General features: G+C 52.6%; 2 protein-coding genes across 3 annotated transcripts in view; one reads left to right on the forward strand and one right to left on the reverse strand.

The window, feature by feature from the left end:
• Positions 1 to 364: 364 nt before the first annotated feature.
• Positions 365 to 8,405, reverse strand: PTGR3 (prostaglandin reductase 3). 2 transcript variants are annotated; one of them, XM_074355356.1, is made up of 2 exons: positions 7,659 to 8,405; positions 365 to 1,326 (listed from the first exon to the last, which is right to left on the reverse strand). In XM_074355356.1, exons 1-2 carry the CDS (start codon positions 7,865 to 7,867, stop codon positions 402 to 404), a joined length of 1,134 nt encoding a protein of 377 aa, XP_074211457.1. In that variant the 5' UTR covers positions 7,868 to 8,405; the 3' UTR covers positions 365 to 401. The 2 variants fall into 2 exon arrangements, with proteins under 2 accessions (XP_074211457.1, XP_074211458.1); XM_074355357.1 differs by lacking the exon at positions 7,659 to 8,405 and adding an exon at positions 7,244 to 7,627.
• Positions 8,406 to 9,606: 1,201 nt separating this feature from the next.
• The window catches only part of TSHZ1 (teashirt zinc finger homeobox 1), a 72,138-nt gene continuing 66,473 nt past the window's right edge, over positions 9,607 to 15,271 (forward strand). The window contains exon 1 of the mRNA XM_074355355.1: positions 9,607 to 10,754. Coding sequence (XP_074211456.1) covers positions 10,715 to 10,754 — 40 coding nt within the window. The 5' untranslated portion in view covers positions 9,607 to 10,714. The remainder of the gene's footprint in view (positions 10,755 to 15,271) is intronic.

Raw genomic sequence — 15,271 nt, forward strand, 5'->3', positions numbered from 1 at the left:
AACTCTCCCAAAGCCAAGAACTCCTGAACCATTTTCAAGACCGATTTTAAAAATCTCATCAAGCTGAAGACATACTGATTTGATCAGATCTTGCATCAGGAATTAATTTAGGTCCCTGGAACAATAAAATCTGGAAAGACTGTCCACGAGTAAAGAACTGAATGCAAAGGTTTTACCTCTGAGCCACTGAGGGAAGTTTTATTAGCACAGTTTTTTTTTTCCCCCGCAAGGGAGGGGCCAAAAAAAAAAAAAGTAAAGAAAAGAGAAAGAGAAAAATTTCATTAAAACTTGATTTTGTTTTAAGGCATATTATCTCCATTACCAAGTAAAAATAAATTGATCTGAGTAATTCTGAGGCATAAAGTGTCCTTTTTCTTTCTCCTTTTATTTACGCCATTGTTTTACAGCTTACTGTTGACAGCGTGAGGTAGCTCAACTACAATTTTCCCTGTGTTTTTTCTCATGTACATATAATCGACGGCCCGGAATACAGACTCCAGGCCGGTGAACCTGCCCTCTGCAGACAGGTCTCCAAGGTCCACCTCACAAACCAGCTCCCCGCTCGTGTACATCTTAAGCAAGTGATCCATGGCGGCTCGATACTCAGAAAGATAATGGTTCAATAAGAAGCCCCGGGCACTGGCGGATTTCTTGAGCAGTTTGGCTGGTAATGCTCCTGCTTTCACAGGTGAAAGGCCAGTCGGAGTCTGGTAGCCAGACACAAACCCAATGACTATCAGGCGCCCTTTGGTAGCCAAGGCATCTACAGCCAAGTCAAACATGGCGCCCCCGACGGACTCGTACACCACGTCGACACCTTCGGGGTACTCCTGCCTCAGGACGGCCCCGACGTGCTCGGCGTGATAGTTGATGGGCCGATCACAGCCAACAGATTTCAGAAATGCGGCCTTTTCATCAGAAGAGCAGGTTCCGATGACGTGGCACTTGGCCTTCTTCGCAAGCTGGACAGCGAACTGGCCGGTCCCCCCCGCGGCTGCGGTCACCAGGACTCTACCTCCTTCCGACAGTTCTCCGAGCTCCTTCAGGCTGATGTAGGCGGTGGTACCACTCACCAGGAGGGTGAGATACTCGGGTTTTGCTGACGGCACTGCAGTGGCAACACTGGCTGGCACCACTGTGTAGTCAGCAAAAGAGCCAGGGGCCATGTAGGCCACGGTCTGGCCAACTGTGTGTGTGGCGCTGGCGGAGAGGCCCAAGGCCACCACCTCTCCTATACCTTCGAAACCCGCGTCAAAGGGGGGCTTGACGGAAGGGTCATATCTGCCCGCTGAATAGTTGATGTCAGATGCGTTCACACCAACAAATCTAGGAGAAAACAAAACCCAAATACGTTAAGATGTTCTTTTCCTCAAGGCCTCAGATTCCGCTCAGAAAAACTCCTCTAATTCCGGTGACTGTGGAAGGTGGCTCAGCTATATAGCCTGATAGAATTAGGAAAAAATAAAAATAAATAAACAGTCCAGATATTCGGTTGGAAAAAAGAAATCAGACAAGTATGAGTGCAACAGTGATTTTTTATCAGAGTTTTGGTATATTTTATTCCTTCATTAGTTTAGGAACAATTTCGTATCACTTTAAACAGCACGTTATTTATCTCACACGCCATTTATCCTCCTTCCTCTTCTTTCAGAAGAGAAAAAAAGGTCAGGAGGCCCTCTGATACACAAACTTCACTGGAGCTACGAGTTGGAAATTAATTGGCCTCTTAACAAAGACGTTAAAAACAACAGTGGGATAAAATATATTCAAAGAGGTAGACGCCTATTGATTCTGGCAACAATTTCACACTTCAGATAATAATAGTAACGACAATGATATTATTAAAGATTGATGTGATGTGCAAGGTCACTGGCTGTTCCATGTTACATGCCAGGGTTGTTTCAAACAACGTGAGCCAGGCTGCAGCAAATTTTCTTTGTGATGTAACTATGTCCAGCGTGAAAATATGCATTTTGATTAATTGAACAAAAATTGTCTCAGAAGAGGAGCAAGATTTTCATGAAACATCCAACATTTTACAGTCCTTCACAGATGAAAAGGAAAGCAAATCGACACTATATTTTTCCCCAACAAGAAGCAGAGACGTGCCTGATTAATACCAGATGATCATTTTCACTTTGGTATCCAGAGTCAATTTAATTGTGAGGCTGGTATTTTTACCAGCTTGTTTTCATCTCTGTATACCTCGTAACAAAAATATCCCGATACATAAGGAAAAAAGCTGTCTCCTAAGAATGTCAGGAGGTGGCTGAGACACATGATGGAGGACCCTAAAACTGTCATTTTCCACCTTTAGTGAAATGAAAAGATGGTGGGGTCTGGTGACAGGAGGAAAGCTGGTAAGTAGGTCACTTTAAAATAATTTATTTTTAATTTAATTTAATAAACCCAGAACTTCCCCATGCAAGGATCTACTTAATACTTAGCACTTACAAATGCCCCCCTATGATTGTGCCCGGATATGTACAACATTGAAAGCTCTCTGCTTATTGTGGGAATAATAAAGAAGGAAACTCTTTCTCTCGGGTCCGTCCAGCTGCTTTCAGAAGTTGGCATGCACACAGCCTCAGCAACATGCCACAGAATTCCACACCGGTACACCATGCACAGTAAGGAGAAGCGAGAATGATTTCTGCCGGTTTCTCATTTGGCATTTAATATCAAGATGCCTACATTCTGTTGGGGGGGGGGTAAGGGCTGCTATCTTTCCTTTCAATTTGCTTAATTTTCAAGGCCTCGTCTTTTGAAAAAAAAAGGGCCAGCTTCCTGAGAGCATGCTTGTGGACTTCACAGAAGGCAGGCAGGGCAGAGCCCAGCAGGAGCGTCTCCCATGCCCGCTGTAAAGCCAACTCCAGGAAGGCGTCCTAGGGGTGGGAGTGGCGGGGGCGGTGGTTGCTTTAGCGGTGGGGGCCCGGGCGGATCGCCAGCCAGCTCGGGTCTCTCCGTCCAGGATTAGATTAACCCTTCCCATGGCTCTCGCCCCTCCCGTCTTGTCTCCGCTGGCTGCTGGCGCTTCTGCCTTTCCCGACTCCAGAGGCCCTGCCCTTGAGGGGAGCCCCCGCCTTGGACTCGGAGGGACGCGCCAGTGGCGGCCGGCCCCTCAGGTGCCCCCCTCCACACCTCGGAACGGGCGCGCCCTGGGGGGCCTGCGAGCGGGAAAGCTGCTGGAGGAAAACGCAAACCCGCTCCCCCCCCCCCCCCCCCCCCCGGCCCAGGGCTGCGGCTGCCACTTCCCCGGGAGAGGCGACAGGACCCAGCAGGGCGCACGCCCACGAGACAAGCGGAGGGGAGCGGGCACACGCGCCAGAGGGGGCAGCAAGGGCCTGCGTGTGTGCGTGTATGTCCGGGGTGGGGGGCGCTCTGCTGGGAGCTAAGGTGGCTGCAACCCACCAGCGGGAGCTTGAGTTTACCACGAGGGCTTTGCTTAAAAAACCAAACCCAACATTGCGGTTGAGCCCCGGCAAGAGCTGGAGCGGTGGCAGGAGACCCTCAGTGCCCGCTGCGCGCCGCGTCCACGTCTCCAACCCCCGGGGCGCCCTCGGTCCGCCCCGGCCAGCCTGCAGGGCGCCAGAAACCGGCGCTGATGGGACCGTCTCCCCTCGGAAGTGCCTGGCCTGCCGGTGCCTGGTCGGCCTGTGCCGTCCCGCGGCCTCTCCATCGCCACGACCGAGAGGCGCGGGCAGTGACTCCCGGAGCGGGCTAGGGCCCGCAGGCCGGCGCCGGGGTCCAGGGCCGTCATCCGGGCCCGCGACCGTGACCTCGGCCTCCCTGGGCCGGGCGGGGGTCCCAGCGGGCGCGACCAGCCCACAGCGGCCCGCGGAGCTCTGGCCCAGGGGCGGTCAAGTGCCAGGGGAGAGCCGAACGCACGGCGCGTCTGAGCGCAGCGGCCGCTGGACAGAAGCCACCGGCGGCCAGCCCGTGACCTTGGCCTCGCAGACACCCCCATTTTTCGAGTCTCCTCATCCTGCCCTGCCGTCTTCTGAATCGCCCGCGTCGTCATGAAGGAACTCGATTTCCTTCACTCGGCTCCACGACCCTCGCCCTCTCCAGGGTCGCCCAGCCCCTGGTGCAGGCCCCCGCCTTTCCCTGGACCCCCGCTTTGACGCTGCGCCACCGCAGCGGCTGGTGGGGACCCGCTACCGTCCGGACGCGCGTTGGTCCTTACCTGGGCTTTGGGAAGAGCTGCGTGAGGGTCAGGAGCCCTCGCCTTCCGCTCCATCAGAAGCAAGTTCAAGAGCAGCAGGAGCAATGGGCAAGGGGGCCCTGGCTGGGGGGCCAGGGACAAGAAGGGCGAGAGAGCGAGAAAAAGAAAGACAGGCGAGGAAGGACACGCGCATTTGGAGACTCGCCTTGTACCCCCCCCCGCTTTAATTTAAAATACATGTTTTTAATGAGTGCAGGGTTCTAAGCGATCTGACAGGCGGATCCACTCAAAAGACTAAAGTCGAGGAACCCCAGGAAAAAGAATGGGACGGTGCGCGCTTTCCCCAAATATATACCCTTCCAGAGTCACTTGGTTTTTGTACACTAAAGCGTGATGAACCCCTTCGTCATGTTTATTGTGAAACAGGGCAGTCCTCAGAGGGGAGGGAAATGCTTTTCTCTGAACAAAAAACCAAACACGAAGACTCAAGTCCAGAGCAAAAGCCTTCAAAATACTGGGAGACAAAGTAGTCCAAACCAGAGCTTCCCTTAAAAAAATTAAGATAGAAAGAGAGAAAGAAAAGGAAAGGAAAAATGAAAGAAGAAAGAAAAAAATCTCAGCCTGGAGAATCAGCAGAAATAGTTACCCTCCCGTGAGCAACAAACGGTTTATCAAAAACGCCTTCCCCATCCCCCACCCTCTCTTCGCCGTTCCTACAAACTCTTGGCTCCATTATCTTACACTTGAGCAGAAAATCGTTAGAAATATTTGGAAACGAAATAATGTGTCACCATCTTACGAAAAAAGCTAAGAATAGCGCGCGGACTGACTTAACCGGAGGGTGTCTTTCTCCCTTTCTTTTCTTTTCTGAGGGCTGGGCATCAGCAGGGAGAAGCGAGGTCGTCCCCGGGTGTTTGAAACCGGAAGGTGAGAACTGGATAAAGGAACATCAATTACACATCCTACAGGGGTTCTGCGCGCCCCTTCTCACACCTTTCCAAGATGGTAAACTTGATTATCCTAAGTCGATGTCTCGCTTAAAAGCACTTCCCTCCCTGTGAATAAAGAACCTGTACTTTCTGTTAAAATGGAATGAGACGTGCAAAAGCTTTAACTGAAAGAAAAAGTCAGACGGAGCATAATTAAAACCTCCAAACACCTTTCCAAACAAGTGAATTTGGGCTGAATCCATTCATTCCAGAGCAGATTTTATTGTCATAAAAATGAGAAGCTCTTGCGGAAAAATTTCCTGCAGTTAACACTGTTCTGGGACATTTGGTCTAGGATTGAAAGGAACTAACCTGCAGTGAATTATTCTGTATTCTTTAAAAAAAAAAATCGGTAAAATGCCACCTTGACTGACAGTGTTTGCCAGAATAAAGGATCGTCCCACAATTTGGGGAGTAGGAGCAGATTTTCCAACAGACTAGGGAGAGGGGGAGGCTAAGATCCCGCCCCCTCCCAACAAGCAGAAAACGTGCCCCATTCTTCTGTTGAGGATTTCAAGGTAGAAGTTAGAGGTCAAGCGGTTAAGATAAATATACTGTTTATACTAAAGAGCGTCTTGGCATAAGTAGATGGAAGATAACAGCACGGATCTTAACCCAAACTGAAGAGTGTCCAACATGGCAGCTGGCGCTCCATAACCCTGACCACCGCATACAGGGACCGGCCGTGGTGACCCATCGGGGAAGGGGCGCACACGGCGGTGTGGAGTTGATGCCCTGGAGGCAGAGAGGCCGGGCCACCGGCGCTGCAGGTGGGAGCAGCCTCCACGAGGGCGGGCGGGGGTCCCAGCTCGCTGCTGCTGGGGTGCTGGAATTTCACACCTTCCCCTGCGTGCCCGGCTCAGTCGTCCCCTCCCCATATCACACTTTGTTTATAAAAGGTATTTTCCCCCCAAGCAGTCGTGGGTGTGTGTACATCATGTTCACAGTCAACAGTGTACTGCATCAGAAAAAAGCAAAAAAAAAAAACAAAAAACAAAAAAAAAACCCAACCAAACAAACCCGTGTGAAACTTTGCCCGCTCAGTCTGTTTGGAGGCTTTTCAGTCCGAGTCTCATCTCAACTTCCAACATACCACTGGTGTGTTCTGTAGGTTGTGCATGAACACACACGCCCCTCTCTCAAACTTGGTGGGACGTGCATCCTAATCTCAACAGCCTTAGCGTTTCTTGGCTTAACGAAGAAATCCTCTGCCGCCCTGTTTCCATCGATGCAAACTTTTTAAAGGACCCACACAGCCCATCTTTTTGAGGCACTCCCCGCCCCCACTCGCATCCCCAGCCTCCACTCCTTCCCACCCTTAGCTCACTCAATTTTTACGGTTCCAACAGGTTCCAGAAGTTTTACAGCGTGATCAGAATTCCGAAGTCTTACTGCAGTGTTTGGAAGGCTGACAGGAATCTCTAAAATGGACCGATTAAACGCTGCCCCGAGATGTTTAGATAAGATACTGTCTTCCAGTGCTGCAGGGGACTTAGTACTTTCTAGCACAGTTTACAACATAGTTACCACCAGAGCTTAACTCCTCCCTTCGAAAATACGCAACGCCGTAACCCCTCGGACGGGGCTGAGTAGGCGGGTGAGTCCTACTCTTGTGAAGGGGACAGAGGACCGGGGGCCGCCCGCCTGCCAGTCAGGCAGCGAGGGGACCCAATGGGCAGAGACCCGCGGGCACCGGGCGCGGCTCCGAAGAGTGAGGTCCCTTCCTTCCTGTTGCTTCAGCGGTTACTAAAGATTAGTGAGGTGGAAACACATTCAGGTGGGAAGTGTGGAAAAGACAGTCCGAAGGTCGGGCAACGACCCGAGTGTCACCTGAAGGTCTGCAAAACACGCGGGCAAATGCAGCCATGCCCCCACCCCGGCCCAGCTGCCCGGGACGCGCGCCAAGCGCCCGTCGGTACACTCAGGGCACAGACAACAGTCACACAGCACTGACAACACGCAGACGACACCGGCGAGGTGCACACCAACACACCCAACGACAGGCTCCGCCATTGCGAGGCGGCTGCCAACCTGGAGCGGACAGGAAAAGCCAGCGGGGCCCCAGCCTCCTTCCTCCGAAGCACGTTACCTAAACGTCGCAGGTTGTGTCCAGGCAGTTCCTGCTCTACCCTACAGATTATGTGAACGCAGGAGCCGTGGGTGCGCGCGGGTGGGCCGTGCGGGGAGCCTCCCCTTCTGGGTCCCGTCGGTTTTATTTCGGGAGCGGGAGGGGGAGGAGGGAGGGCTGGGGGAGGGGAGGGGAATCCCAAATTAAAATAACCCTCAGTTACGAGGACGTTCGGTGGCATCGGATATTCACACCAGCAACAGTCACATTACATTCGCCTTCGCCAGATGGCGGCGGGTTCAACTTCCCGGGATCTCGCAAAGTCAGGCTGTGCGCCCAAGCGCGCGCCGGAGAGGGGACGCAGGCGGGCCCGGGACAGCCCGGGAGCGGCGCAGCGCGGGCCGGGACAGGGAGAGGGGGCGCGCGCCGGGCTCACCGGTTCCGGACGAGGAGGTCTCTGTCCCCGGGGAGTGGCACCGGGCAGTCCCGGCGCAGGGTGACGGCCTCGCGGAAGTTGGGGCTCAGCCGGGTCACCACCAGCTTCTGCATGGCGCGGGGGATGGCCGAGCCCTGGAAGTCCAGGAAGTGGCGAGCGTACGACATGTCCACGATAGCTCGGGCCCCAGAGTGCGCCAGCCGCCGCATGGCCCGCGCCTCCGCTTGCTTTTTGCGCCGCCGCTGGCCGGGGTCCTGCCCAGCCCGGGCCGCTCGGCTCGGCTCGGCTCGGCGCAGGCGGGCGGGCGGGCAGAGCGGGCGGGTCCGCCCCTCCTCCGGCCCGCGCCCTCCCCTCGACTTCCCCCCTCCCCACTACGCCAGGCGCCCGCTCCCCCCTCCTGCCCCGCCGCGCGCCGCGCAGGGAGCCAGTGCAGCCCCCGCGGTTCCTGGGCGCGCCACCCCCGGGGTCCGGGCCGGGAGATCGCAGCCGCCCCGGCCGCTGCTCCTTTAATCTTTTTGTTTTGGTTTGAATCTGCTTGGCGCAGACTGGCCAAGGATCCTCTCCGCCCTCCCCCTTCCTCCCGGCGCCCGGGAGGCACCGGATATCCCCACCCTCCCCGCGGTCTAAAAGCCGGATTTGACTCCTCTAAAAGGGTGAGGGGGGCGGCGAGGGGACCCGCGCGTCCCGCGATCGCTGCGGCCCAGAGCCGGCGGCAGCCCCGGGCGTCCTCGGAGCTGCTCGGCGCCCGGCGGCCGGCGCAGGCGCCTCCCCTTCCCGTGCGAAGCTTTCACTTCCTTGCAAGGTGGTACGAATCAACCCCGAGCGCGGCCAGGGCGGCGGGGCACGGCCCGAGCCCCGGGCCGGGCGCGGAGCCGGGGCCGCCAGTGCACGCGCACGAGCACCCAACGCCGGGCGGGGGGCGCCCAGTGCACCCTGCGTCCCAGGCTCTTGGCCTCCGTCCCCGCAACGCTTTGCCAGCGCCTTCTGCCCTTAGTCTGTCCCACGCAAGTTGCACGAACTAAACCATTTTATTTATTTTGGCCAAGATCTTGTGTTTTTCCGTGAATGTATTAAGTAGCCTCCACAAGACAGTTACAGGTTTCCCAATGGGGAAGAACACATATATTGGAGACCAGAGGGCCAAATTCCCAGAGCACATCAACATTTTTAACTTATAGGTGGGGATGACGAGGGACCTAATTGAATTGGAGACGTTGCCATGATGTATGAAGACTTCTTTTTATAACCCAGCTAGAAAGATCTGCACTTTCCATCCTGTCAGTTTTCTCCCTAATTGTTTGTATTGACCAAATAAACAATTCACTGTTCATAGAGGGACCAGATTAAATATTTTCCACATTTTTTTGTGTAATGAGCAAAGTCCGTCATTAAATTTTTATTAAAGGTATACATTATAATAATATCTTTTCCTGTTTTCCACTTACCCATCAATTACCAAAATATAAAAGCCGCACAGTGCCCCTCCCCAATCAAATCTAACCCCCAAACTAAGATTGCAAGAGTGACACAGGTATTTTTATTTCAAATGTGGGACATTCCTCATCCAAGGGTAGTTTGTGTCCACGTGGGTGCATGTTTATGAATGTACAAGCGGGGGCGGAGGGGGTGTACCCACAGGTTTAAAAATCTGCAGGAACTAGTGTCTACTTAACTTGGCTCATAACACATGGATTTTACCCAGTATCAGCCAGTGGATTACAATAACAAACCCCTCAATGTCTTTCTCCAGTGTGCAATCTTTTATGTTATGCTGTATTAAGATTTCTTTTTTTGTGTCATATTGTTTAGCTGGGGGAAAAAAAGAAAACAAAGCAATTAAAAAGATTGACAGGTATGGTTTGTGAGAGACCTATTTGTAATTGTCAGGGTGACGTTGGCGAGAGGAGGAGGAGTAAAAACTGAAGCCGGAAAAGCAGCTCGATGTGTCTGTCTATCAGTTGAGACTGTCTGAAAGCTCTGCGATCCGAATGTGTGTTATATTTCACTGAAAAGAGGAGAGAGCGAGAGTGCATCTCCCTCTCTCCCAGGAGTTTGGGGGGGACAGTCCACGCTCATCTCGCCCACCCAGTGAATGTCTGCTCTTCACCCCTCCGCACACACTCTCCGGGTTGTTGTTGTTGGCCTATTTTTTTTTTGGAGTGGGGGTGCTTTTTGTGTATTTTTCAAAATTTTTCTGTTGGAAGATCAAGACCGGCCAAAAATCCATAATCAAAATGTGTTTGCGTTAGAATTCGCATTGGAAGAAGCGGCGATCCCGGCGGCACAGCCCCTCGGGGAGCGCGGGGCACCAAGTGGCGCTCCGGCGGGGTGACACTGTTTGATCTGTGACTGTTTGGAAGGTGGAGCAGCGCCTGACATCTCCCCCCCAGCGCATGTATGTACGGGGGCTTCACTCCTCTGTCTTGTTTGCTTTCTTCCTCTTAGACTAAGTGCGGGGAGGAAAAGGACAGCCTGGATCGGCCTCGCTGGCGCACAATGAGAAAGCTGCGACCCGCGCACTAAAAACACTCGCCGCGACCCCCGAACAGCGAGGAGCGAGGGGGACAGAAAGTTGCGCTCGGAGACTCTCGGCTCGCGGAGGAAGGCGCAGGGGAGCGCCCGCAGCGGCGCCCGGAGGAGCGCCCGCCAGCAGCACCGCGGCGGCGGCGGCGGCGGCGGCGGCGGCGGCGGCGGCGGGGAGGCGGCAGCATGGAGCGCGGGCCGCGGGCCGGCCCTCCGAGCGCCCGCCGCTGCGCCCGCGGCCCGCGCCGGGGATGACTCCGGGCTCGGCGCCCAGGCCCCGCGCGCTCCGCCCGCAGCCCGGCGGCCGGGACGCGGCCCGCGCGGCCGCGGCCGCCGCCTCCTGAGCGGCCCCGGGCGCGGCCGTCCATGCGAGCGGCGCCCCGCGGACCGCGGCGCGCCCGGAGCCCGGAGCCCGCGGGGACGAGGCCAGAGTTGGGCGCGCCGCGGAGTTGCGCCCGCGCCCGGGGCCCCGCGTCCCCGCGCCCCGCGAACTCCGGCGGCGGCTGAGGCGACGGCTGCGCGGCCCGAGCAGCATGCCGAGGAGGAAGCAGCAGGCCCCCCGGCGCTCGGCAGGTAACGGGCGCGCGGCCCGCGCCGCGGGGAGCGGGGCCGGGAGGAGCGGCGCGGGGTCGGGGGGGGGAGGGGGGCTCGGCCGCCGCCGGGCGGGGCGGGGGCGCGGGCGGCGCTCCCTCTCCGGGCCGGGGAGGGAGGCCCGGCCCGCGCCCGGCCGCTCTCGCCCCGGGGCTGCCGTCTGCGTCCTCCGACCTGGGCCGGCGCGCTGCGCGGAGAAACTTGGCGGCGCTTCTCCGTGCTGCGCGGAGCCCCGACGGGCCTGGGAGGCCGGGGGAGGCCGGGGGCGGCGGGTCAGCCGGAGCCCCTCGCCACCTCGGGAGGGGGCGTGCGCCGGGAAGACGCCGCTCCTCCGCGGCCTGAGCGCGCTGGGAAAGTCCTCCGGAGGCGGGAGGCTGAACCTGACACTTGCAATAAGGTCACCAGCCTGGGACGCCAGGAATGTGGTCGGAGGATTTCTCTGGAAAATAGCAGCCTTTAATGTCCTGTGCGAGAGGCTTCTGCCCCCACCCTCTTGTTTTTTTTTTTTTATTACCTCTAAAGATGTCTTTTGATCAGGCCAGCACAAGGCAGTGATAGTGCAGAATCTGATTGAACAGAAAAGTTATTTTTCTCTGGAGGAGGAACTGGCAGGAGCTGGTTTTCCTTGTTTTCTGTTTTATTAGAGGATTGCCATCCTTGATTTGATGTGTGATTGATCGCCTGTCATCCGGCGGCCTTTGATCTATTCATTCCTGATAAACATCAATAAATCACTCACCATGGAAACACACATGCTCCTGACAGCTCAGCCACTATCAGGGCGACTTTTCTCTCTCGCTCCCCCTTTTTCCTGCTCCATTTTAATTTCGTCTCAGAAGTTTTACAGCTGCAGCATCCTCAACTCAGCTCACCTCCTAATCCACTGCTAAGACCCTGGTGGGTCGGTTGCAGTGAGGTTTTCACTACAGATTTGAGAAGAGCTCAATAGTTTCTCCCACTCCCTGCTCACATCCTGTCTCAGTTCTGGACACTGTTTGTGGAGCTTGGAGCACAACCGATTTGCCAGTGAGTTAGCACTAAGTAAGGGAGTAAGCCAACTCTCCCCAAGCTTTTAGGGGACAAAATAATGCAAGGGTGTTGTATGTTTGAACAAGTGTGACTCTCTAACAGTTGCAGTATAGAATTGGGTCTAAATAATTTTTGGTGTTGTTCTCAGTAAGGTGCACGTGTTCAGGTCTCCATAGATGCTTTTTCTAGGGAGGCATTTCAAGCAGAGCTCTTTGCTCCCCCACATTTCAGGGATATGAAGGGTCAAATAAAATAAGCTGATGATTTCCATTAAGATCCCAGACAGAAATGCCCACCAAAGCAGAGGCAGCTTTGATGCTCAGTGTTCACAGCAGAGTGGACAGAAAGAATATTTGCTTTTGAATAACTTTGAGTAGGTGCAGTAAGACACCACAGGGAGTCTCTCCCTCACTGGTAGCCCCCCCAAGAGTAGATCTCAGTCCTTAAAGATATTTACCATTTGCTGGTGCTGGAAGTGAGAGGTCTCTTAGCATTTTTACTGCCATGGGGATTTTTATGATAGAATGTACATTGCAAAGTCGTATTTAGATTACTCCTGCTCACTTAAGAACTTTTGCAGTTAAAGTGGCAGGGAATATTTCTGAGGACAAACACAACGCCGAGGGAATGAGGTACTGCAACTTTAAATACCACATTTTTTTTTTTTTTAATAAAAGGTTTGAAAGTTGACAAGGGCATGATGGTGCATGGTAATCCGTCCTGGCAGCTCTTACATAAAAACAAGCCGTCAAGGCGACTTTTTTCCAATATTGATTTAATTGTCTGTCTTTTGACAGGCACATATATCATTGGCTTTAATGGTCAATCAAAAGTTGGCAGGCTCAGTGTTTCCATTCTTTCCTCTACACGACATTTGGCATACTTAATCAAAATGCTGCGAAGTGATTGCTATGAGGACTTGATGACTGAGTCATCTGCTGTACAGGAACTTGAGAGGGGAGAAAACCCTAAAAAAGGGAGCCAAAATATATTTCAGTTGAGAGGAAATTGAGACATGTTCCAAGTCTCATGCGTTTTGAAGTGAGATTTCAAAAATAGATTCCATCCTCAGAGGTCCTGTGTATGTTTAATTACAGGGTTTATTATCTCCGCTCTGATTCTAAACCTGCAGGCCTCTCGTGCTCATTAAATGAGCCATTGTTTAGCTCTCAGCCCCCTGCACTCCTAAAAGAGCATTTCAGGTTGAGTCCTCACAAAATAAGACTGTTTGCTTCCATCTGGAATTACTTCCATTAACCCACATGGGTTCACACTTGCTTATTTTCGCTAATATTTACGTTGGCATAAGCACTCCATACATTTGTAATGCGCTAGGTGAGAAAATCTTGATTTCCTTCATCTTAAGCATTTAATAGGAGTCTTCCATGTTTACAGTCTCCGTCCGAAGCCAGTTCAGTTCCCTCGGAAAGTAGCCAGGATACATTTGTAGTGAATATTATATGTTCATTTTCAGGAAAAGAGAGAGGGCGGTTCTCTACATATGGGAGTCCAGCTATTTTCCAAAGTGGTTTTATTACAACATCCTGAGTAGCTGCTGCTGCTGCTGCTTTTTTTTTAAGCTGCACATTCATTGGCCTCCCCGTTCCATCCGTAACTGATGAGTTTTTCTTTAGAATATCTTAGTGTCAAATAATTGATTGTTTGGTAGCCAGGAAGTTGGTGGATGACAGATGCAGAAGAGCAATACTTCATAGTGATGAGAGAGGAAGGGAAAATTATCTAAATGAATCCTCTTTCTATACAAAAATAAAGAAATACTGCTCGGAGGAAATGGCCCCTTCGTAATGAAGCGGCTTCTTAATTATCAAAAAAGGTAAGGTTGTTTAGCCAGCTTCATTAACAGGCCCCTAATTATCTGTAAACCTGATGGATTTGTGACAGGCGTAACGATTAATGCGGACAAATGCAGTGAGCTGTCAAGTTTGCAGCCCGCCTGATGCAATCACGCTGATATTATACAGTCCCCGTGGCCCGAGTGCAGTATTAACTCAATTTGCTGGTGCAGGTGACAAATGGACTTTGCAACCTGACTAATCATGTCACAGAGACAATGCCGCTTAATGACCTCCGTAATCCTGGCTTTGAACTGTGCAATAAAGCCAAGACCGAAAACCCACCACTCAGCTGTTTTTTATTTCTCTCTCTCTTTTTTTTCCCCCACTTCTGGGGATCCTAATGGTTGTACTTCCTGTGAGTGAGGCCTGCTGTTCTCAGTGGAAGGCAGGGCCGGGATGTCGATGAACAGGCCTGCAATGAAAGTTCGTACGCATCAGTGTTTTCAGGTGTGTGGAGAAGAGCCGCACCAAAGGATGTGGCTGGTCGGGCGCCCCCTCATCCGCCCCGATAATTCTGATGTGATCTGCGTGTATGTCGACTGGAGGAGGCAGGACTCCCTCTGGGTTAGAGTCGCACCTGTGAGCTGTGTCCCCATCAAGATAGTGACCGTTCCACGCTCGCCCTGAGGGCCTGAAATTTCACCCTTACACACCAAAAAGAAAAAGCTTCGGCCACTGATACCTCAAATTGTGTCAAGCTGTAGAAAGGGATTTTTAGATTGAACCCACGGTGGTGGCTTCGCTTCACAGAGGGAGGATGCTAAATCCGCAAATGGTACCTTCTCCTGTGACATGCTAAGTGATGAACTTCCAACTGCATCATCTTTTCAAGATAGCAAATAACGTGGATTTGATGAGCTGAGTAGATTTCAGAGGTGAACATCCTTTATAAATGAGATTAACAAAGAATATTCCAAGAAAACATGGAGCGTCTGGGTAAACAATTTACTTGGTGTTCCAGCACTCATCACTGCCCTCTCACCCTGTACACACAGGTTGAATCCCACTGGGAGGGGCAATAGCATGTATTTACATGTGTTCCTTTGTTAGTATTTTGTCAGCTACTTAAGGCTGCCCTATTCTGCTGGGGGTGTGTGTGTGTGTGTGTGTGTGTGTGTGTGTGTGTGTGTGTGTGTGTGTGTGTGTGTGTGTGTGTGTGTGTGTGTGTGTGTGTGTGTGTGGTCGGGAGGGCCCAGAGGGAGGGGGCTTGGTCAGTCCCATTCATTCATTCACTAGGACACTTAGGCACCACCTGCTTATGGTTTCTGAATATTTAAGTTTAATTTTGTTAATTATTATTTATTCACACGGGGTGATGAAAATAGTAAGAGACAGTTTTGAATGAAGCTCGAAGTATCTTTTTTTTAAATCATAGGCATGTCTTATTTTCTACTCACTGCATCTCTTTAGCATAACTGTTAGCAAACAATGGGTAATTTTCTTTCATTGCTGATTATGTTAATATTATGATAATGTATTTAAGAACATCTAGTTGTGTAGTATACTTCAAAATCACTCTTAAAAAAATGATGGTATCGTGTATTTCCTGTTGAGGTGCTGGTGATGTTTACAAGTGTAAAGGAATTCATGAGGATCTGTTCAAGTTCAAATACA

This window comes from Camelus bactrianus, chromosome 30, assembly GCF_048773025.1.
Source record: "Camelus bactrianus isolate YW-2024 breed Bactrian camel chromosome 30, ASM4877302v1, whole genome shotgun sequence".
In the NCBI taxonomy this organism is placed as follows: domain Eukaryota; kingdom Metazoa; phylum Chordata; class Mammalia; order Artiodactyla; family Camelidae; genus Camelus; species Camelus bactrianus.

Bases quoted from the DNA above. Each gene is read 5' to 3' on its own strand.
- PTGR3 (XM_074355356.1), bottom strand. From the start codon at position 7,867: ATGCGGCGGCTGGCGCACTCTGGGGCCCGAGCTATCGTGGACATGTCG. The intron at 1,327-7,658 runs GTGAGCCCGGCG...GTTTTCTCCTAG, and splicing joins GACCTCCTCGTCCGGAACCG to ATTTGTTGGTGTGAACGCAT.